At 37.2% G+C, this 19,741-nt stretch overlaps 5 protein-coding genes across 8 annotated transcripts; 2 read left to right on the plus strand and 3 right to left on the minus strand.

Annotated features, from left to right (window-relative positions):
- Nucleotides 1-708: 708 nt before the first annotated feature.
- On the minus strand, nt 709-8,871 carry LOC6640175 (protein sax-3). 3 transcript variants are annotated; one of them, XM_047010151.1, is made up of 16 exons: nt 8,716-8,770; nt 7,519-7,676; nt 7,333-7,454; nt 7,085-7,265; nt 6,870-6,988; nt 5,857-6,790; nt 5,715-5,797; nt 5,494-5,654; nt 5,352-5,433; nt 5,116-5,286; nt 4,963-5,055; nt 4,708-4,906; nt 4,375-4,649; nt 4,001-4,310; nt 3,713-3,939; nt 709-3,659 (listed from the first exon to the last, which is right to left on the minus strand). In XM_047010151.1, the coding sequence occupies exons 2-16, from the start codon at nt 7,574-7,576 to the stop codon at nt 2,454-2,456; spliced, it is 4,221 nt and encodes a 1,406-aa protein (XP_046866107.1). In that variant the 5' UTR covers nt 7,577-7,676; nt 8,716-8,770; the 3' UTR covers nt 709-2,453. The 3 variants fall into 3 exon arrangements, with proteins under 3 accessions (XP_046866107.1, XP_002063324.1, XP_046866106.1); XM_002063288.4 differs by having other exon boundaries at nt 8,732-8,761; XM_047010150.1 differs by lacking the exon at nt 7,519-7,676 and having other exon boundaries at nt 8,716-8,871.
- A 977-nt stretch (nt 8,872-9,848) lies between these two features.
- On the minus strand, nt 9,849-12,465 carry LOC6640173 (dynein regulatory complex subunit 2). The gene is made up of 4 exons (XM_002063286.2): nt 12,325-12,465; nt 12,012-12,264; nt 11,724-11,947; nt 9,849-10,790 (listed from the first exon to the last, which is right to left on the minus strand). The coding sequence occupies exons 1-4, from the start codon at nt 12,463-12,465 to the stop codon at nt 9,849-9,851; spliced, it is 1,560 nt and encodes a 519-aa protein (XP_002063322.2).
- A 2,908-nt stretch (nt 12,466-15,373) lies between these two features.
- On the plus strand, nt 15,374-16,113 carry LOC6640172. Its single transcript, XM_002063285.2, has 3 exons — nt 15,374-15,418; nt 15,474-15,834; nt 15,901-16,113. The coding sequence occupies exons 1-3, from the start codon at nt 15,374-15,376 to the stop codon at nt 16,110-16,112; spliced, it is 618 nt and encodes a 205-aa protein (XP_002063321.1). The 3' UTR covers nt 16,113.
- A 1,767-nt stretch (nt 16,114-17,880) lies between these two features.
- On the minus strand, nt 17,881-19,512 carry LOC6640171. Of its 2 annotated transcripts, XM_047010114.1 has the most exons (4): nt 19,454-19,512; nt 18,575-19,084; nt 18,170-18,524; nt 17,881-18,111 (listed from the first exon to the last, which is right to left on the minus strand). In XM_047010114.1, the coding sequence occupies exons 2-4, from the start codon at nt 18,617-18,619 to the stop codon at nt 17,903-17,905; spliced, it is 609 nt and encodes a 202-aa protein (XP_046866070.1). In that variant the 5' UTR covers nt 18,620-19,084; nt 19,454-19,512; the 3' UTR covers nt 17,881-17,902. The 2 variants fall into 2 exon arrangements, with proteins under 2 accessions (XP_046866070.1, XP_002063320.1); XM_002063284.2 differs by lacking the exon at nt 19,454-19,512 and having other exon boundaries at nt 18,575-19,397.
- LOC6639965 lies at nt 18,851-19,715 on the plus strand. The gene is made up of 4 exons (XM_002063283.1): nt 18,851-19,006; nt 19,062-19,190; nt 19,249-19,405; nt 19,474-19,715. The coding sequence occupies exons 1-4, from the start codon at nt 18,851-18,853 to the stop codon at nt 19,713-19,715; spliced, it is 684 nt and encodes a 227-aa protein (XP_002063319.1).
- The last annotated feature ends 26 nt before the right edge of the window (nt 19,716-19,741 follow it).

Consider the following 19,741-nt stretch of genomic DNA (forward strand, 5'->3'; position numbering starts at 1 on the left):
ATAAACAAGAATAGGATAATTGTTCATTTTTGCGACCTTTTGATTGTTAGTTATATGATTTTCCGGCTTGAGGTCAAATTGCTGGGTGAATAAAAACAAAATAAAAAACAGTTTGTTCTTATTTCCTTCTCCGATATATTTCGACCACTCATCGATGGACGTCTTCCGGGCAATTATTTTTACACGTCCGCACACTGGGACCTGGAGCTACACACGAGTTTTCAAGGATATATGCAAGAATATCTTAAGATTCTTTCATAAATTAAAAATTGCAATTTATCCACACATATATGTAAAATGTTCCTTTATTATTTATGTAATTTTAGATGCTATATGTATATCATATATATATTTATTTATATATATACCGTAAGTAGATGTCAGTTGTGTTTTTGTTTCTTGAAAAGTTCGTTTTTTTATGGCTGTGATGCACTAAAATTAAGTGTTGGGTTTCGTGTTTTTTAGGGTTTTAATCTTAAAATTCGTTTATGCTATGACTTTAAAATATTTACTCGTTTATATGTTACTAAATGCTAAATGTTATGATTTAAAAAACCCAGATACAACTATGCCTTTAGCATTAATCATTATTCGTTAAGGTTTTGTTACTGTTTTTTGTTTTTGTTTTTTTTTTACTATATATGGCTACGGAAGGGCAGTTTAAACCTAAAGCAAAGTTGGTTTTCTCAGTTTTAATAATATATATAGTTTAAGGTATTAGATATTTATTTAGATATATATATATATAAAGGTATATACATGCAATCTCAGGCCGGATTGACCTTGCAAGGAAGTGACCTTTTGCTTTTTATTTCATTGTGTGTGTGTGTGTGTGTGTGTAGGGGCAAATGCTAAAGCATAGTTTTGATTTGAATTTGATACATGCGTGGTTCTAGGTGCTATATGAACTATCTGACTATATAATATATATATAGTTAGATTATATATGTATTGTATATGTGTAGTATTGTTTAAACATTTCGTTGAATCTAGTCCAAATGGTTTACGTTTTCAATTCAATGCCAAAGCATGCACTTTTAACTCCTTCCACATTTTGTGGGGGGAGTCAATTGAAAAGTGTATGGGCCTCTTCGATAAAGAACCGAAGAAACAAATTTCAAGCGTCGCTTCTTGATGATATTTTTTTGTCATTTTAAAAACTCATTTTGGATTTCTAATAATGCCGTACAAAGTACGTGCCTAAAATCTTAATTATTCTACATATTTGTTACCCAAAATTTTTTATTTGTTTATCAACGTTTTTCGTCGCCTGTATGTTTGTGTGTGTGTGTGTGTTTCGATGAGTGTGTTAGGGGTATTCAACAAACATTAAACAAAATGTTGACAAAATCGAAAATTAATTAAAAATACTTTAATTGGGATTATATATCACAGGTACATTTTTCGACTTTACTCAAATGCAAGCTTTTGTTTTTGTTTGTTTTTGTGTAAGAAGAAATATGTGGTTTAATAATTAGGTAGAGAGGGGAGGGGGAGGGGAAGGTCTAGAGAGACTAGGTTCTTAGATCGGACAACAGTTTCAACTCGTGAGTTTTACTAAATCCTAGATAGTTGTGTTTTATATAATGTAGTTTCAGTTTTCTTTTTCTTCACTGGGTCTCATCTCAAGTCAAGTTTCATTAATTATAGTATATATAGGTATATATTTAGTTTTGTTTTTTGTTTTGTTAATAGAAAAGCACTAACCATTAAACATTGCAACTGCCGTTTCATTTCATTTAAACTTTGCTACTTTCTCCTCTGTTTTTTTTTAAATGCAAATGCTCGATTGTGATCGTAGATATGAAAGAGTTTTGTTATCAATTTTGTGTGTTTTTTTTACGTTTTTTTTTCGTTTTTTAGTTTAGTTATCATCGAGCCTATGTGACTAGGACCTAGAGAGAATAGTATGGGATTCTTGTCTGTACTTTGTATGTCCTGACTTGGTTATTTGTTTTGTTGTGAGTACGTATCTTTCCGTTTTCCCTAGTCTAAACATATATATATATATTGAAGCCATATCTATGAACAGCGTTCTTAAGTACATAATGCTTTTAGAAGGTTCGCGGGAATTCTATCTTGGAAGGGGCTTATAACTGGCAATCAAACTATATCGAAGAGTTTTCAGTTCTTGGAGAACATTTGTAGTTTCTCTGATTCCATGCTATAAGCCCTTGTGAATGGAATTCCCCCCTAAAAAATGTCTTCCTATATATCTATATACGATGATGATGATGACGATGATTGTTATGTGTGTTGAGAGTGTCTGAGTTTGTCTCTGTACGTATTTTCTTTTTAGGAAACGTTTTTCTTTTCTTTTTTTTTGTTTTTGCGATATGAAGTGTGAAAAGTTACGACTAGATGCTATTTCTGTGTGTGTATGTGTGATTTCTAATACTACATCCGACTAACGAATGCTCTGTCGTTCAATGTCGATGATTCTCTCGTTTAGTTTAAGTATTTTTAGCAGTCACTAGACGAGTGGGTTCTGGTCCCGGTTCACCGGCCTCGGCATACAGGCAAGAGCCTTCGCTACAGGAGCAGGTGTCACCCTCGCGGGAACTATTGCAACAGTCGCTGGCATAAATGATATTCGGCAGCATATTCTCACTTTCAGTCTCCAGGCAGGGTTGAACCATATGATTCGATTGATGATGCTGCTGCTGCTGCTGCTGATGATGACGACGTTGATTGGAACGTTTGCCATGCTCCTCCGCATGGTGTTGGTGTTGCTGGTGAGGATGCTGTGGATGATGCCTCTTGTGACTGAGCGAGGCACGCGAATGATCCGATGAGCATTCGGATGAGCATTGATAGATCTGTTGATTGGAGGTTGTGGGCTGCATTTGATGGCTGTGAGGATGGATGGGCTGATACCATCCTTCGACTGAAGCGGGAGCTGGTGGTGGCGGCGGCGGTGGCTGCATTGGTGAGTTAAGAGCATCGCAACTGTTGCACGCTCTGTTCTGGGCATAGCGGGTACCCACTTGATATTCGCTGCGTTGCGTGGGATAGGGGATATGCAAATTGGGTGCTCCTCCGCCGCCCACGACGACTCCTCCTCCAGGTTGTGTGGCAAAATATGGCGGCAATTGTGGAGGATGCTGGCTTGTCGGTGTTATCTGATAACGATTCTGTGCACCACCACCAACTCCACCGCCCACCGACGACAAGGGATTGCTATATAAATTCTCTGGCTGGCCAGCGGCATATTGCGGGGAGACGCCCCAAGCCGAGAAGCCACCCGAGGAGCTGCTGTGTATGGAAGCATTGAGAATGCTTTGATTCGTGGAAATACCAGAGCCACCGCTCTTGGAGCTCTTGCGTGAAGATTCCGGTGATCCCTGGGCATAACCATATGTGGAAGATGGTGGCGGATGTTCTGGTGGTGGAGGCAAGAATTCCGACCAATTAATGGTCTCGGCTGGATATGACATGTAATTTGCTTTAGTCAATGGCAGTGGTCCAGCTCCAACTGCTGGACCAGCAGCCATTCCACCGACTCCAGCACCTCCTTGTTGGGCGGCAAAGGCATCCGAGTATGGGGAATGTGTGCCCGAATCCTTATCGGCACTCAGGGAAGTAGCCTTGGTGCATGTTTCACTCGAAGAGGTTCCAATTATCATAGTAGTTGCATATGGTGTTGGATTATCGGGACTCTGTAAACATTTTAATAATAAATTTTCCTTTTTAATTCATTTCTAAAACTCACTTTGCGGCAATTGTAGAATGTTGTCAAATTGCGGGTATCCACTTCGGCATAATCAGTGCCACCGTCCGAATTATTATAATTGGATTGACTGCTATTGACATGGGAAAGCAACTTGGATTCACTTAATCCCGAGTCCTTATCGGTGTCAGTTGTGCGCCAACCACGATCAATCCATAGACTCTCCTTGCTATTGATATTCAAGGCGGTGATCTCATTCGCACTTACAACTAAAAAAGGAAGGAAATGCTTTTTAAAATGTCTTGGGTTAGGTGTACTCGTTCCACTTACCACTTAGAGGTCCCAATTCCTTGGTCATTTGATGTCTACGCTTGAAATAAACCATCACTATGGCCGTGGCCACGACCACAGCAACGAGTATTATAATCACAAGGATCATAAACCAGGTATTGGGCAGATATTCTGTCGTTTTGCGATGAGTGGTGGGATTAGAATTGCCAGTTGTGGGTTGATTACCAGCTGCCAGGCCATTATTGTGATAGGTAAAGTCTTGTCCACCCTCATGACGGCCATCGTGAGTGCCACTGGGATGAGCACGTGGCGGATGGACATGATGCGTGGGATCCATGAACAAAGAAATCTAAGAGAAGACACATAAAAGTATTAAGAATGATAATTTCACCTGGTTAAGGGATTAAACTTACTGGCTTGGAGTAGGGTCCATCGCCTGCTTTGGTAAAGCAATTCAATCTTACACTATAAACCGCTCCCGAGGTAAGATTATTGAGCAACACCGATGTAGTTGTGGCATTCAGAGTCATATTGGCCAACACTTTCATGGTATTGCCGGCACTTACTTCAATTTTATAGCCATACAAATTGCCATTATGATGCTGAGTGGGTGGAGGTGACCAACGTACCCAGCCAGCAGTTTGATTATACATTCCAATTTGTATTGTATCTGGAGGAGCTGAGGGCACTAAAAGTTCCAAGCGTTAGAATCAATAACAAATACTTTTGCCCCTCCCACAACTTACCATCCTCATAGGTAATGGCCACTTTGGAATTACTGGGTTGCCCTTCAATGGTCTCATAGAAAGGTGTCACAAAGAACTCATATTTGGTAAATTTACGTAAATTTCCCACAATATGCGATTCGGCTGAATGATCAGACACTGTGATGACATGATATTGAGGGGAATGAGAACTGGCATCCTTGTAACGTATATGAAGTCCCTGTAGAAAAGTTGATTTAGCAAAGATTCGAGTTATAAATGTTAAATAGAACTCACCTCTATATATTTCTCATTAGAACTGGCATGAAGTATCCAATCTAAACGCACTGCACTGGCATTTATGGCCGAGGCATCAATCAATTGCACCACCTAAAATTCAAAAAAAAGTTTTTAGTTTAGATTACTTTTACTTTTTGCTAGATAACTTACCTTTCCGCTGAGCAAAGCTCTGGCAGCAGATAGTTCATTCTCAGGCAAAGCATCAAAATCATCGCCAAGAGTTTTAATGGCATTCGATAGACCCGAGGGCACCGATACACCTTGACTATTCTCAGCTCTAACCAGAAAGACATAAGATGTGGCTGAAGTCAAATCAGAAATCTAGAAAGGTAATAAAATATTGAGATTAACAAGTTTATTCTGTATTCTTTGTTGTCTTAACTCACAGTGACTTGAGTGTCCGGAATGCGATGGGCGGCCACAATCCAACCAGTTTGTAAATCGGGACTGAAGTACTCTACAGTGTAGCTAAAAACACAAAAATTATATATTGAAAGGGAAGATGGAATAAAATATAATGAAACCTACCCAATAATGGGACCCACAGCTCCTGGTTTCTCTTGACTTTTTGACCATCTCAGAGAGATGCTATTGTGACTGACATTAAAAACTTTGGGTGTGCCAGGTGGAGCTGGATATGTGCTGGGATCTGCAGCTCGATGCAAAGTTGATGAACCGCTTTTCTCGACCTAGAGACAAAAACAGGATTAGCAATTTGGCAATGTAAGAGAAGAGTCGTTTCAATTTACCATCAAGCTGGCCAACCAGGAAGTCTCTCCTCTGTCTGAAGATGCAGTGCAAGTATAGACACCCGAGTCACTCAGTTGAAGATCTGTAAGGATGACAATAATAAGTATCCTGTGGAGAAGTGAGTTCTCTTTCCCAAATTACCATCGATTCTCAAAGAGCTGCCTTGGATTATGCTATGACGATTGGTTGTTTGTACTGCATAACCCTCATGGAACCATTTGATGCGTGGATTGGGATTACCAGTTGCTCGACACGGCAGAGTTGCAACTGAACCCTTGGGCAGTGTTTGATTCGTTGGTCCGATTTGTATAATGGGCGGAGGTCGTTCATCTACTGAACTAACTTGCAGGAAGACACGCACAGTGGAAGAGTCGACCACACTGAATGCGGAGCAGACATAGAAACCCTCATCTTCTTGCTGTACATCTGATATCTGGAGTGTGCCATCGGCCATAACCTGTTGGCGTCCATGCGAACTATTCGGGAACATTAGAGTGGACAAGCCCTCTTTGGTCCAGAAGATGGATGGCTGAGGATTACCAGTGGCCACACAAGGCCATTGAACTAAACCATTTAGCCCGATTTTCTTGTTCGTAGGTTTCTTGACAAAATTCGGCGGGGCATGGACAGTCAAAGTGGCTCGGGCACTGATTTGACCCACATTATTGTGTGCCTCACACACATAGGTGCCCTCATCACTGGGCGTGATATTGCTTAGCTCAAAACTCTTTGCATCGTGAAGGATGCGAGCACGAGGGACGGGAATGTTGCCGTCTTCCTTTTTCCACAGAACCTTTGGCGGTGGATCACCACCGACAGCACAATGGAAGGTTGCCGTTTCACCATAGAGCATTATTTGATCTTTCGGTTCCTTCATGAAGTAGGGTTTCACTTGGACAATCAATTTGGCATAGCTAGATTCACGTGTGCCCACCAAATTCTGGGCTATGCACTTGTAATTGCCCTCATCGATGGGTTCAACATTGCTGATGAGTAAATTTCCACCATCGACAATGCGTATCCGTGAATTTGTGCCAAATGACATGGCCTTGAGATCATCCAGCGGAACACCATCCTAAAGGGAAAGGGAAAAACAAAAATGTTCAGTTAAATTTAGGGCAAACAAATGGAATTTCGCAAACACTTTTCCATACCTTCATCCATATGAGTGTAGGCTCTGGAATGCCTTTGGGCGGCCCACACTCAAGCAATGCTGTCTCGCCTTTGGCCACTCGTGTGTCTTTGGGTTCCACGCGAAAATCATCGCGCAAAACTACAAGCGAAAAAATAAAACAAGAGACAAGAAAATTGAGATCAAGATTTGTGTGGGGATGTGGGCAGAGAAACAAGTTGACTCTTTGGTACTTACCAGCTATTTGAAGTGAGGCATGTCGACTGGTGGCCTGGCCCACACGATTTTTGGCCACACACCAGTATTCGCCGCCATCCTGCTCTTTCTTGCCCTGCATGGTGCGATAGAAGAAGAGGGCACCATCCTTAAACTGGACGCGATGTGATTTCTTTTCATTGGTATTGACGGGTTCGCCATCCTACAGAAAAGTAAAAAAAAATGAAGCTAGATTACTGAGAAATCCAAATTGGGGAAACTTTTCTTACCTTAAACCATTCTATTGTTGGCTCTGGTTTGCCTTCCACTTTACAATTAAGTGTGGCTGGTTCATTCTTCTTAACCACCAAATCCGTGGGATGTTCTATAATGCGCGGTGATTGATATTGAGCTGGAATCGAAAGTCTATATTGTTAGCAAAGATTCTTAGCTAGGATCCTTAAAACTTCGTTTACCTCTAGCTAAGGGCAGAGTTGCCAGACCTAGCATTAGTAGCATGGAAAGCGATAACATCCTACGGGCTTGATTCAATATGTGCGTATATATGGAATATGAAGTATTATTTATACTGCTTTTTGGATGAAGGATTCACGGCTGATTGTGCTCATTTTACCTATTAACATATGAGAGATAGAATTGTGAAGATATGAAAAATGGGCAGCTGTTAGTATTTTTGTTGTTGTTGTTGCTCGATGGTGTATAAGGGAGATGAGGGAGGCGTGGCATTTAGCATTAAGAAAGGCTTAAAGTGTGTTTAACCTATTAACTCTCTCGCTTTAATTCTCTACTGCTCTCTCTATCTTTCACACACGCTCACACATTCAGACAATTATTACCATTTTATTTTTTTTTTTTGGGTTTTTATCTATTTTTTTTATATTCCAACAAAAAAAAATAATTCGTTAACTGCTCCAGTTACATGCCCAACAGATAAGCGGGCACCGACCAATAAAATAGAAAAAATATATACATACATACATATGTATGTGTCTATACTTTTTCCATTAATTTTATTTCTGTATTTATCTCTTCTTTCTTTTAGTGTGTTTATCTCCGTCGTGCCCCCAAAAAAATATATATTCATTCGGTCTGAGGAAAACCCTAAAAAAATTTACAAGCTAAATTCTGATTTGGAATTCTGATTTGTTTCTCACACTTTCTTTTGATTTTTACAATTAGGTGTGTGTTGGTTTATTTCTATTTTTTTCTTCTTTCTTTACGTTTCTTGGCTGGGTTAATAACTCGAATTTCAATCCACAATTTGCTCGTTTTTGTTGGTATTTATTTGCCATTTGTCGTTTCGTGTTGGTTGGTTTTTTTTTTGTGTCCACTTTTCGGGGTTGTTTTCTCAGCTCGCGCACATTTTCCACATTTTCCGAATGAAATTTCTTTTTGGTAATTTTACAAGAACAAGAAGAACATCAGTTCATCTCTCCCCTTCCTCTCCCAGAGTTCTCCCTTGCGTCGCTCCTATCAATTACTTTCCCATTCTCTTTCTCCCACTAGCTCGCTCGCTCGCTCGCTCCCACACACTCCCAGGCTCGTTCCTGTGTTTTCTCCTTGTTCCTATTGCGCGCTTGTTGTTGTATCTATAACAGTGCGTAGCAGACACACACACACACACACACACACACATACACATGGACACTTACATATACATACACATACACTTTTTGTATATTCTTTGGATGTAAAATGCATCTGTATCTGCATTTTTTTCTTTCTTTACATGGCAAATTCCATATTTGGCCCTATTTGGCCCATCCTTGTAATAGATATTAATGTTATTTGATTTGTTTTAGCTAGTTGCTAATTTGTATAATTTTAATTCAATTTTTTAATAAGAAAATTCACAGCACAAAAGGAAAACTATGGGACGTGGGTCGTATCTATAGGAAAACTGAGTGTGTTTGTGTGTATGGGTGTATCTGTGTATCTACCGAAAGGGTGTTGCCAGATGCCAAATTTCGGAACACTCGAATACGCGGGCTTTTTAAAACTTTTGTTTGCACTACTCCCCACAAACGAAAATATTGTTAAGTTTACAATATTTCTTGATTTTAGAGAACAAATATAGTTCAGAATACAATATTCGGCTGCCAGATCACCAGAATGAAGATACAAAGAGAATAAGTGAGAGAGAGCGAGAGAAGCTCACGCTACGAAACAAGTGGTAAATGAAACACTGTTAAAAGTAAAAGAGAGTTTTCCAACGATGTGGCAACTCTTTCATGTAACTGTTACTTAAGCGATTTGAATTTCAAATTTATTGGTAAATGCATCGGTAAATGAATATTGCTTATTACTTTAATTTAGATTTAATTACTTTCAAAAAAATTATGAAACGTTTCCTTTGCCGAATACTTTATTTGAAAAATGATCTCCTTTTGGCCACTCGGCGTACGCGTAAGTTCTGTGAGCGAACTTTAGTCTTTCGTATTGGATGGCGTTTAGAACGATAATCGCTCAACATTTTATTTAAATAGACATCCAAACTAGGTTTCTCCTGTTTAATAATGTTCGAAGAGGAATACGACCAGGCTGATTTGGGATTGCGGCAACGACTAGGACACAAATCCACGCAATCTTTAATTGGTGTAAGTAGATAATCCACCACTGGTTTGCTTATCCTGACTGGTTTATCCTGAAGACCACACATCAACTTCAGCCAGGCCACGTCGGTGATGGAACGGTGTGAAGGCTGGAAACGTTTCATAAAATTCCAGGAGTTTGTCATGATGGCAACTGGCTTTAAAAATAGAGATTGAATTCAAGTTAATTTATATTACATTTCAATTCTGGCCAACTGGGGACGACTTCGAAGTAGATTGCGAGATCTTGTTAACTCAAAAGCTGGCTTGGTTTTAGGTGGCAGCACTGAGGGAGCACGTCGTCCCATGGGCAAGGCACTTTTGACCATTTTCGGCTGCAACTGAAGACGAGAGACACGATCCACAGACATGCTTTTGGGTCGCCTGGATAGATAATCGTGTATATGACTGTTGGAACCATTGCTTATATTCAGATTAACTAAATATTCTTGAAGTTCAGCTTTTAATTGACTATTGGCCACCTCTAAACGCTTCTTTTGCTGCTTGAGGCAGGCCACATCGACGGCCACATGATTGACACGACGCCAAAAGGTTTCCATTTGTGGTACTATGGAAATTTCATCTTTCAGCAAATCCTTGTCCGGTTCCATCTCTCGTATTTCGATTATCTCCCGCGACAATTCGGGCAGAAGAAACATTTTTTCTCTCTGGGTTTCCATTTTATTGCAAACCTGTGATAATTGCATCAATATTTCACCCTTGGCGACATGTTCCTTTAACTTTTCAATGGCATCATAACTTTCCACTGACATCATTTTGAATTTCTGATGATCATTACCCGATTCCATGTCCACACAAGATCGCAATTCCCTAAGCCTTTCCGTCAATTGCTGCTTGATAAGTTGCCTCTGCTCCACTTGAGATTGTTGCTTCTGGTAGAAATCTTCCGATACCAGGCGCAAATTAGCCAATTGATTTATCAAGTGCTCAATATCATAGCTCTGCTGTCTGATCTGAACTGCTGATTCTTCATCACGTTGCTTGAGATCCACATATTCGGAATAGAAGCCTTCAATGTGCTTGCAATAGCCGGCAAGAACTGTTTGATATTCCTGCCAAAGTTTTTCCAATTTTGCCTCGCCACGGCTGGTAATTTGTTCCAACTGCAATTGCATCTGAAATAGAAATAGAGAAACGTTCATACCTTAGAAATGGCTAACAAAAAGAGGTATCACTAGGAGACACGCGAATCTGTCATATTCATTTCAATTGTCACTCACTGAAAAGATAATGGGAAAAAATTTACTATAAATTAAGTAAATTTAAAGCTTTTTCATTATAGTTGAAAAGTATGTATTTAAAGTGGCTGATCTTGCTCTGTTTGGCTAGTTCGTGGTGCTGGACAAATGGTTTGAAATGTCGCTCCCAGGAGGGCATCAATGAGTCCGATATGAAAAGGATTGTAAGGACCTGCATGCAACGTAATGGCAATGGCAATCAGGATGACAACCGCGACAATGACGACAATCGAGGACGTTTTGGCAACTCAAGAAGGAATTTTGATTACAATCAAGGACAACAGGAATCGAATGGCTATAATCAACGCTGGCAACGTAGTCTAAGCAAATCGTCTAGAGATTGGGAAAACAGAGATAATGCAAGCTCAGCGGGCCATGGAGCAGGCGAAGGACAAGGACAATGTGTGGCCCAGTGCTTTTTTGAGGAATTGAATATGGCAAGTTGATTTTGATAATGTAAAGTCATCTTCAACTTAAACCTCCATTCCTGCAGGTTGATGGCAATGGCCAACCAGATCGTCGAAAGGTTAGCTATTTGCTTACCAAGGATCTTAAAGATCGAGAACTACGCAATTTCTATATGGACACAGTGCAGCAATGTTTCAGTTACTTGGAGAATACAAGAAATCGGAATAACAAATGCTCACAGTCCAGGCAATTGGTCAAATGCTTGACTGAATATGCCAAAGCTCAGTGTGATGATTGGGATGATCATAGCACTATTTTATTTACTTAAGATACAACCAAAAAAGTTGAAATAGTTTTTTTTAAAGGTGTTTGGCAAATAAAAATAATACTACAAATGCTTACCCCACTTTTTAGATCCTCACAACGATCCAGAAAACGTTCATGATTATCTTTGACATCGCGATCTGTATGCTCTTCCAGCTGATAGAAAACACATTCCAATTGATGTTGCTTTTGGGCATGCAACTCACGAAAATTGGCTGAATCTGCTGTCCATTCACTGAGTACAGCCTGTTTATCATCCTCATAGATTTGTCTAAAGAATTCTATGCGCTGTTTGTGGGTATCTGAAGGGATTTCAAAGAAGTTAAAGTAGAAGTTAGGTAGAATTTATTGTGTAATTGAACCTACCCAATATCTGATTAACATTCTCCATATGCGATTGCTGCAAATTGGCATACATATCCTCAGTGGATTCTATGTGACCCATAAGTCTTTGTATAATGGAGTCCTTACGTTTGAGGGCCTCCTTGAAAAATGACTCTACATCTACGATTTCACGTCGCAGATCTTGAATTTTCACCTGGCGCAATATGCTACGCCATTCCTGATTGATTTTGGCCATATTAAGGCGGCCAAAGGCATCTTCTCGTTTTAGTTTGTTCTAAAAATATGACAAAAATCACTCAAAATACTACCAAATGGAAGTCCTTGTAATCCATACCTTCATATACATTGATATTAATTGCATTTTCCTACGTCTCGTCTCCTCCTCCATGTCGGCTCGCATTTGAAGGTAACGTGCCCGCTCCTCCTCGGACATTTTGGCCAATTTATTGCCTTTACCTTTACCTTTTTTACCCATTTTCGGTTGATTGCTGTTCCCTGAATAATTTTCCTCAAAAGCTGCTTATCAAATTTCAAAGGCCAATCATCGACTAATTAGGCAAAAGAAGTAAAAGGTTTCGTCTCAGCATATAGAAAATAACTAACAAAATTCATTCGTCATGACAACCGTCAACCATTGGCTACCGCCAGAGCCCTTTGAGCCAAATGGAAGTTGCAAACTTTGTGGGGCGCCTTTAATGGGTCGAGATGATTAATACAAATTATATGAAAGCTCAATTAGAAGCAACAAACCTAATAAAGGCATAGAATATTTATTTTTTCAATCGATTTTAAGTGGTTATAATCTTTAAACGTTTTTGTCTAATGTCTAAGAATTGTCTAAGACCCTGAAGAAAAGTTTAATTAAATGCAAAAATTATTTTTAGGTCTGTTTTTGAATTAAAAAGTAAAATTAATGGGCTACCAATTCTAAAACGAATATTCAAATCGAAAGCGTAGGAAGATAACAGGTCTGATTTACTCGTTGTTATACTAAAATGTAGATTTTTATTTTGCCAAATAGCTAATATTTTATTTTATATAATAATAAGTTGGGCTTTGAAGAAAATTTTAAAAATTAAAGACCTAAAGCATATTGGATCGAATAATTTTATAATACCCTCTGCGAGGATATCAAAATGGTTATTGAATACCTATATAAAGGCTCGAAGTCCGGTACAGTATATATCCATCTCTAGTCGAAATATCGATTTGGTTTTGTTTGTTTATTGATTTAACAACTTAGTAGAAAAAGTTTTTTTTTTTTTTTTTTTTTTTTTTTTTTTTTACCAATTCTTTTTATTTACAATCTGTCCTTGGACAATCAGTAAATTTGGAGATACATAAAAACATAACAGGAATAGTCGGCTCCACTGAGTCAACTATTATATATAAACTCTAAGTTGTACAGACGAGTAATTAAATCTACTTAAGTATTTATACATGTGTATTATATTTATAGGTATATATATTTATATTTATGTATATGTACATATATAAAACAAAAGTTAAATCCTATTTGGAAGATCTAATATATGTAATCTTTTTAGTCTTCTTGTTGTTATATTATTAAGTAGACCTAGAGCTAATGAGTTTGGGTGGTTGTGCAGTCTGTCAATATATCTAACACTAAACTCTGCTATTTCATCCTTTACAAATGGTATATTAAGGTCCTTATGTATTTCAGCATTGGAAACATACCAAGGTGTAGTAGAAAAAGTGAATTCAAATGAAAATTTCGAATGTGTAGTTCAAGTTGGTTTATCGAATTGGTTTTCTGATTTTTTCTACATAAAAAAAAAGCCATACTTTTTTCTGTTCAAATATTTTTAAAATTTACTCTTGTTTAATTGGGTCTTAATTTAATAAAATGATACAAGAAAATCGCAAAAACCTGATCTGAACAAAAGTTTTTTTTTACGATTAAGGCTTAGAATAAGTAAGAAAGTCTTATAACATAAAAAGTCTAAATAACATAAAAATAGTTCCCAAGGGGTTTCGACTCTTTTTTATTCTTATGATTTTTTCTGATACGAGTTCCATTAGTTTAACTCTTTAGTTGACTTTTAGTAAGGCGAACATTGCAAGGTATACCATCGACTTTTTCATTTTCTCCAATAATTTTAATAATCGATGCGAACAACTTTGGAGCTAAATCACTAGTTCTAAAGCTTAGTTTCAATATAAAAAGACATTGTATTTACGTTTTTAAATATCTTATGAATATACCCATAATATATAAATGCAAATTTCGAATGTGTAGTTTAAGTTGGTTTGTCGAATTGGCATTTGGCATTCCTAGTGTCTTTAGTTTGCATTTCAATAAAGTAAAAGTCTTAAGAGAAGAAACAGATTAGTAAAGAATTCGATTATTAATATATTGACTCGAATATGTTGAATTCTTTAAGACCATGACAATACCAGTAATCCTAAATTTTTGATATGGTTATCAGATTTTTAATAATGGTTATGCATTTTTAGTAATACGTGAAATAAAAATTTCTTAATTCTTAACAATGAAAAAATTGAAGAATTCAGATCAACGATCAATTTTATAAATTTTCTGAAGAATCCCTAATAGAAATTAGTCTACATTTAAATTTTTAATAATTAATTTAGTTCAATTCATGTATTCTTTAATAAGTTTGATTAAAAAATTAAATAAAAAATATATCCTCTCACTCCCAAATTTGAATTCCAGCTACGCTCTTGCTGCTTATACATTTTGGTTATTAAATTAATTGCATATATTGAATGTAAAATTTGTACATATATTAACACTAATTTTGAACATATTTAGATGTAGAAATTTTCTAATATGATAATCTATTAGCATTTGTTTATAAAAATGACTACTAGTAATACTTAAGTATATTCACCTTATTTTTAAATATATTTAGATGTAGACATTTTCTATATTTCATAACGATAAGATTACTATAGCATTTGCTAAATTTGAAATTATATATTACTATCCTAATGAAGAATTCTTCATAATTGATATACAGGAGCTTCAGGTTCTACATCTTAACATTCTCTCTTACTAGTTAGCTTTCTATTTGAAGTTCTGTTTTACTTTTCCTCATGAAATATGTTTCCTCACGATCTTATATCTACATTAAGCAACTGATGAGTTACCATTTTGTTTTACGACAAAAATAAACGCCCCTTTGGGCCCCGTTTTACCTTGGAGTCAGCCCTTGTTGACAGCCCTGTGAGGTTGGTTGTCAAGCTTCAGTAGACTCGGCATGAAAATGCCTCAACTTAATGTTTAAGCATTTTCACAGGTTATTAAAGCTCACAAATTGCCAATGGACAGTGGCAATGGGCACGTATATAAAACGTCAACTGAGGCAAAACATGTCCAAAAATTGTCTGCTATCATCATGTTGAAGTTTAATTTTATAATCTGCTTAATTTTCTGTCACATGGTAACTAATAAAATGGAAAATTGCAACTGGAAGTTAACTATTTATTTTCCTGTAGTCCTTTAGCTTGGCCATAAAGGTGCATTGCCGTCATGTGGAACGTATACACGAGGATCATATACACCTCTGCTGCAAACATCCAGATGGCCACAACGATGTCTCCGAAATGTGTGCCAAGAAGACGAATTTCAAGTACTTGCCATCGGCCAGTGAGGAAGCTCTCGAAGATGTCACCGTCGATCAGGTGATGTTGGGTGCCTGTTGGGCGAAATGTGTCTTCGATCATTATGGCTTCTTGAAGAAGGACGATGAAACACTCAATATGATGGCCGTTCACACGCATTATAAAATGTATCATAAAACAGATCCGGAATATGAGACCGAAATGTTGGCTGCCTTTGATAGATGTCACTCGCAAAGTTCGTTCAATGTGCCCAGGAAATGATTTAAAGTGGATTATAATCAATTTTTTTCGTACTTTGCAGGTGAAGAAGCTATGACAAAATTTCTGTCCATGACCTTTGTAAAAGCTCTTTCGGATTCAAATTATTGCAAGCCAGCTTCTAGTGTGATATTATCCTGTGTGATATACCATTTCTTTCACAGTTGTCCCAAAAATCGTTGGTCCAACTCAACCGAATGTACCGAGACACTGGCATTTGCCAAAAAATGCAAAGATGTTTTAACCACGATGTAAATTGGGGCTCGGAATATGAAATAAAACAATTATTGAAGATTTCAACTGTGTTGAAGATGGTAAATTTGTTGAACTCCTTTTTGACGTAGAAACTTCTTATATGAATCATCAGCTAACATGTACGAAAAAGTGTCCAGTTCCATTTGGGTATAAGGGTGTACCCAAGAGGGAACGACTGTTTATCGTAAATGACACAGCTAAACTACTTTAAACTGCTTTAAACTAAAGGACTAGAATTGGAATGATAATTTCAGTATTTTTCTTTTTTCATAAAAACTTCAGAGACTTCTCTGCTAAAGAGCATTCAACTGTCGTATTTTTCTATGATGAAACCGCCTGGTCCTGTCGTGTTAATCTATAAATGTATTTACGAAGAGAGGCACGGAAGATTGTATAAAGCTTTGAACCCTATTCGTATTTCCTCTTATTATTAAAACCACCACGAAAAAAACTTCTTCTACTCCTTGTACTAACCGTTTTCGGTCCAAGAAATTGAGGCTAAAATTATTGCTTTAAGAAAAAGATATTCAATAATCGATTAGGTAAAAAATTTAATAGGCCTAAATGGAAACCATTTCACGTGATAACATATTTTTAGTAACCATATTCAATGGTTTTGATCCATAAAATAGATTCCAAATTGAAGATTATGAACAACAAAAAACTTAAAGATCCTTCAGGTTGAGTCACCTTTTAAGGCTTATATTTTTTGTTGGTTTTTTGTAAGTAAAACATAAACCTTCCCATGGTAGCCTTTAAGTTTAACTTTAGTCAGCTTAGTTATAGTTACCTAGATTGGTAGTTAAAATATGCCCATACATGCTCAAAATTTCCGTTGCCATTTAATGGTACCACCCATCAAATCTTATTTTTATACCCTTGGTATGTTGATTTTGCTCAGAAGTGTGCAACGCGTAGAAGGTAGCATCTCCGACCTATATCTTGGATTCAGCCGGATCGGATCACTATATCATATGGCTCCAATACAAACGTCAAAGTCACGAACAGTGACTTTTCTCAATAACTTTGTTATTTTCTGAGCTTTTGTCGTAAAATTAAATATTTTTGAATTTATTCCACTAACAAACGACTGTACCAAATTTGATCAAGTTCGGGTGACTATATCATATAGCTCCCATTGGACCGATCGGTCGAAAACAGTGACTTTAATCAATAACTTCGTTATTTCCTAAGCCGTTTTTTGGCCAACATTAGACCTTTTACACAAAAAACTTGCGAGGGTATACAAACTTTGAAGCGGTCAAAGTTAGCCCCGGTCCTCTGGTTTATAACTACATTTATATAATGTGCATTAAAAAATAGAAAGTTTTATACTTTTTTTTTTTAGTTTAATTAATAACCTTTCTTAAAATTGTGCAATTATTTTGAATTTTACCAAAACTAACTATACTTGCACCTGCAGATATTATCTATGTTTGAGGCAGTTCTTTAGTTTACCAATGCTTCAATTAATTTTCTTACTAACTATTTATTAATTCTTCTTTGTGGCCTTAACTAGAATTCAGCTCAGAGCAACTGCCCTATCTAAAAAAAGTGATGTTTCTTTGCAGCAACTGACTAAATTATGAACTTTCTCTGTAGATAAAAATGTATTTTTCTTAGCTACAATTCTGTCTTTTTATTACATTCGTCTTTTTATACAATCCTCCACGCCCTAAAAGAAATATCCCTTGGCAGAGCATACCCAACTCATATCAACTATCTCAGCTTCTTTGCCTCTACTTTGTTTTAGCTTTTATTTTGCAAATAACAATAATATTTCAAACATTTCACAAAGTAGTCAAAGAATCATTACAACTTCGGCTATAGGCCAAAGTTTCTTCACAGATCGTAGACTTATCCCAACGATCATCTGGACAATTGTGGAAGAATTCACGTATTACACAAGCCAAAATCACACTGGACGTGGGCTCACAGAATTTATGAGACATGTGCTTAAATATGGGATTCGCAAAGAATTTCGAAACGCTCTCCTCACCTGCAAGAAAAAAAGGACAACTTTATAAGTTAAATCAATTGTCTAATGATCAACTTACTCTTGCCATGACAATGATCAAAGGCATTGATCATTTCCTTGGCATATTCCGGATCATCTGCATTCTTGGTTTGGAAATATTTGCGCACAGCCTCGATATCCAGTTCGGTGGTATTCTTCTTTAAAAAGTTCAATTTAAGAAACACACATTTGCCAAAACAAGTGCCTTCCATGGCTTGATCGGCAGTTATATCGACCATGGCCTCAAACGTTTCACCGGGCAATTTGAAACCAGTTTCCTTGGCACAGGCTTCCGTGATATCGTTATGACCATCGGGATGTTTGCAGCATGTGAAAATGTGATCTTCATTAAGGGGCGGTGGCTTGTTGCAGTTTATCCTTATGCCACTGGAACACTAAATTATGTATTAAAAAAGGAGAGAATTTATTTAATTTGCCAACTTACCCAGCTCAAACAAACGATTATTGTCAATATGATGAACAACTTCATTGTTAACTCTGTAATTTCTGGTCAAGAAATTGAACATTATATAGCCCATTGGGACAGGAAATGATGTCTGATAGATATTTTCCAAACGATTAAGCCTTTAGGCTTTATCTAAAGGCTTAATTAGTCACATTTGTTACATTTAATTAAGCAAACTAATGCGATGATTGATGATGCTGAACACAGTTTATAAATGCCACAAGCAAAGTATTTTTCTGCTCATAGACGTGTCAAATGTTTCAACTAAAGTTTGGTCTACTTTTGGTGATCCTTCTGACTGTGGGCAAAGGAGGAGGAGCTGATGAGGATTCGGCAGAAGTAGCCACAACGACTACCAAAGCCATCACAATCAGTGATGGTGATCTCAATGCGGAAACATGTGGCAAGGAAGTGAGTCTTCATTCTATTTTATCCTAGCAAATTATCAAAATCCTTCGTCTTATAGCGTCAAGGCTGCTGCTCGGAAATCTATTTAGGCGATGAAGAACATTTGGTTAAATGTTTTACCATACACGCAGCCAAATTGCCAGCAGAGGGGGAACAAGATATGGCAAAAACCATGAAATTCTTATCGGTTGGTATATATACATATATATCGTTATAATCGTTATTTACTTTGCTAAACTTTGCAGTGCTTTGTTGAGTGTTTGTATAAGCAAAAGAAGTATATAGGTAAAAATGATAGCATCAATATGAAAATGGTCAAATTGGATGCCGAAAATATGTATAAAGATTATCCCAAAGAGAAAGAATATCATATTAAAATGATGGACTTTTGTCGCAAAGATGGTAAGATCCAAAAAAAAAATTTAACATACACACAAATTCGAGACTTACGATTTTCCATTTTTTTTTAGCTGTTACTCTATACAGTTTGCTCAAGGCAAGTCCTGGCGGTGCAACCCTACTGAAAGGGGCCTGTCGTCCTTATCTCTTGATGGTTTTTCTGTGTCAAAGTGAATATCACGAGAAACATAGTTGTCCCTATTTTCGCTGGGAGGGCAACGATAAGGAGAAGACCACCAAAATGTGTCAAGAATCGAAAGATAAATGCTATAAAATTGATGGTCTAATTCCACCTAAGAAGAGTATACTTTGATTGTTTAATTAGAATTTAAAAAAATA

This window comes from Drosophila willistoni (genome assembly GCF_018902025.1).
Source record: "Drosophila willistoni isolate 14030-0811.24 chromosome 2L unlocalized genomic scaffold, UCI_dwil_1.1 Seg196, whole genome shotgun sequence".
Taxonomy (NCBI): Eukaryota; Metazoa; Arthropoda; class Insecta; order Diptera; family Drosophilidae; genus Drosophila; species Drosophila willistoni.

Bases quoted from the DNA above. Each gene is read 5' to 3' on its own strand.
- LOC6640175 (XM_047010150.1), bottom strand. From the start codon at position 8,776: ATGCAGATACAGATGCATTTTACATCCAAAGAATATACAAAAAGTGTA. The intron at 6,989-7,084 runs GTAAGTACCAAA...TTTCGCTTGTAG, and splicing joins TGCCTCACTTCAAATAGCTG to TTTTGCGCGATGATTTTCGC. The intron at 5,798-5,856 runs GTAATTTGGGAA...TCATCCTTACAG, and splicing joins CAGCTCTTTGAGAATCGATG to ATCTTCAACTGAGTGACTCG.
- LOC6640172 (XM_002063285.2), top strand. From the start codon at position 15,374: ATGTTGAAGTTTAATTTTATAATCTGCTTAATTTTCTGTCACATG. The intron at 15,419-15,473 runs GTAACTAATAAA...ATTTTCCTGTAG, and splicing joins GCTTAATTTTCTGTCACATG to TCCTTTAGCTTGGCCATAAA. The intron at 15,835-15,900 runs GTTCGTTCAATG...CGTACTTTGCAG, and splicing joins TGATAGATGTCACTCGCAAA to GTGAAGAAGCTATGACAAAA.
- LOC6640173 (XM_002063286.2), bottom strand. From the start codon at position 12,465: ATGGGTAAAAAAGGTAAAGGTAAAGGCAATAAATTGGCCAAAATGTCC. The intron at 12,265-12,324 runs GTATGGATTACA...TCATATTTTTAG, and splicing joins TAATATCAATGTATATGAAG to AACAAACTAAAACGAGAAGA. The intron at 10,791-11,723 runs GTAAGCATTTGT...TTTCTATTTCAG, and splicing joins GTGAGGATCTAAAAAGTGGG to ATGCAATTGCAGTTGGAACA.
- LOC6639965 (XM_002063283.1), top strand. From the start codon at position 18,851: ATGTTTCAACTAAAGTTTGGTCTACTTTTGGTGATCCTTCTGACTGTG. The intron at 19,007-19,061 runs GTGAGTCTTCAT...TTCGTCTTATAG, and splicing joins CGGAAACATGTGGCAAGGAA to CGTCAAGGCTGCTGCTCGGA. The intron at 19,191-19,248 runs GTTGGTATATAT...TAAACTTTGCAG, and splicing joins AAACCATGAAATTCTTATCG to TGCTTTGTTGAGTGTTTGTA.
- LOC6640171 (XM_047010114.1), bottom strand. From the start codon at position 18,619: ATGAAGTTGTTCATCATATTGACAATAATCGTTTGTTTGAGCTGG. The intron at 18,525-18,574 runs GTAAGTTGGCAA...TACATAATTTAG, and splicing joins TAATCGTTTGTTTGAGCTGG to TGTTCCAGTGGCATAAGGAT. The intron at 18,112-18,169 runs GTAAGTTGATCA...TTTTTCTTGCAG, and splicing joins TGATCATTGTCATGGCAAGA to GTGAGGAGAGCGTTTCGAAA.